Source organism: Galeopterus variegatus, unplaced genomic scaffold (genome assembly GCF_000696425.1).
Source record: "Galeopterus variegatus unplaced genomic scaffold, G_variegatus-3.0.2 Scaffold10165, whole genome shotgun sequence".
NCBI classification, from domain to species: domain Eukaryota; kingdom Metazoa; phylum Chordata; class Mammalia; order Dermoptera; family Cynocephalidae; genus Galeopterus; species Galeopterus variegatus.
This window is the reverse complement of record NW_007736276.1, coordinates 29,927-30,919: the sequence shown is the minus strand read 5'-3', so window position 1 is coordinate 30,919 and position 993 is coordinate 29,927. Positions and strand designations below refer to the sequence as shown.

General features: G+C 43.7%; 1 protein-coding gene across 1 annotated transcript in view; it reads left to right on the top strand.

Annotated features, from left to right (window-relative positions):
• Nucleotides 1-864: 864 nt before the first annotated feature.
• LOC103609837 (olfactory receptor 2S2-like) overlaps nt 865-993 on the top strand; it is a 2,649-nt gene continuing 2,520 nt past the window's right edge. Inside the window, exon 1 of the mRNA XM_008594111.1 lies at nt 865-951. Coding sequence (XP_008592333.1) covers nt 865-951 — 87 coding nt within the window. The remainder of the gene's footprint in view (nt 952-993) is intronic.

Below are 993 nucleotides of genomic sequence, written 5' to 3'. Positions count from 1 at the left end.
ACTGTAGTTAAAGTGTGGTTAAGAGTTGAGCTAACTGCTGAGTGAGCTGCATAGTGTTACTCCGGAGTGTGAGCTCAGTCACTCCGATCAATTCACTTGTTGGCTTACTAAAGTTCCAAGCTGTTCGACCTCTGCACACATTGCTATAAATATATATCTGTAATAGGCAGACTCTAAGCTAACGACGGTGAGGCTACGTTGCTAATAGTGAGCAGAATGAAGAAACAATTCTCTTTATGCCTGAGCCTTTACCAAGGCTCGATTCTCTGTGGACGTGAATTCACAGTTATATAAGTTCCTCCCATAAGTAATCAAAGTTTGAAGAAGCACGACCATTCACTAGATTTAATAATTGGATTGGCTTGGGGATTTTCCTCTCTGAGAATCTATGAAAACCCAAATTAAATGAAATTTCTATAAATTTACATTAAAGAGAAATAATTCATAGCATTTTTCAGCTGTTTATCATAATGCACAGGAAAAACTCTCCTTCCAGGGATTAGCTCTGCTGGGTTCAAGTCCTGCATCTGTTGCCAACTTGTTCAAAAGACTCAGACAGGTCACTTCCTCTCTCTAGGCCTCAGTCACCTTTATGAGCACTGAGAAGGTGCAGCAATGTCAGAGAACCCCTTTACACACAGCTGGCACATTTGAGAGCCTCACACAGTGTGGGTCCAGCTCTGACTTTCTCTCTTCTAGGAGCTAGGGAATACCCCCTTCTGTCTCTTTCGGTCGTTTTTCTCTTGCACACGTAAGTTCTCCTATTATGCAGCAGAAACTTTACCACATCCCGGATGCCTAAGACTCTTCCCAAGAAAGCCTAATGTACTGCTTTGTACTTTGCCAGTGACAGAGGTATATCACATGGAAAAAGCCAACGAGACCTCTCCTGTGTTGGGGTTCATTCTCCTGGGGCTCTCAGCCCACCCAAAGCTGGAGAAGATATTCTTTGTGCTCATCCTGCTGATGCACCTGGTGGTCCTGATGGGCAAC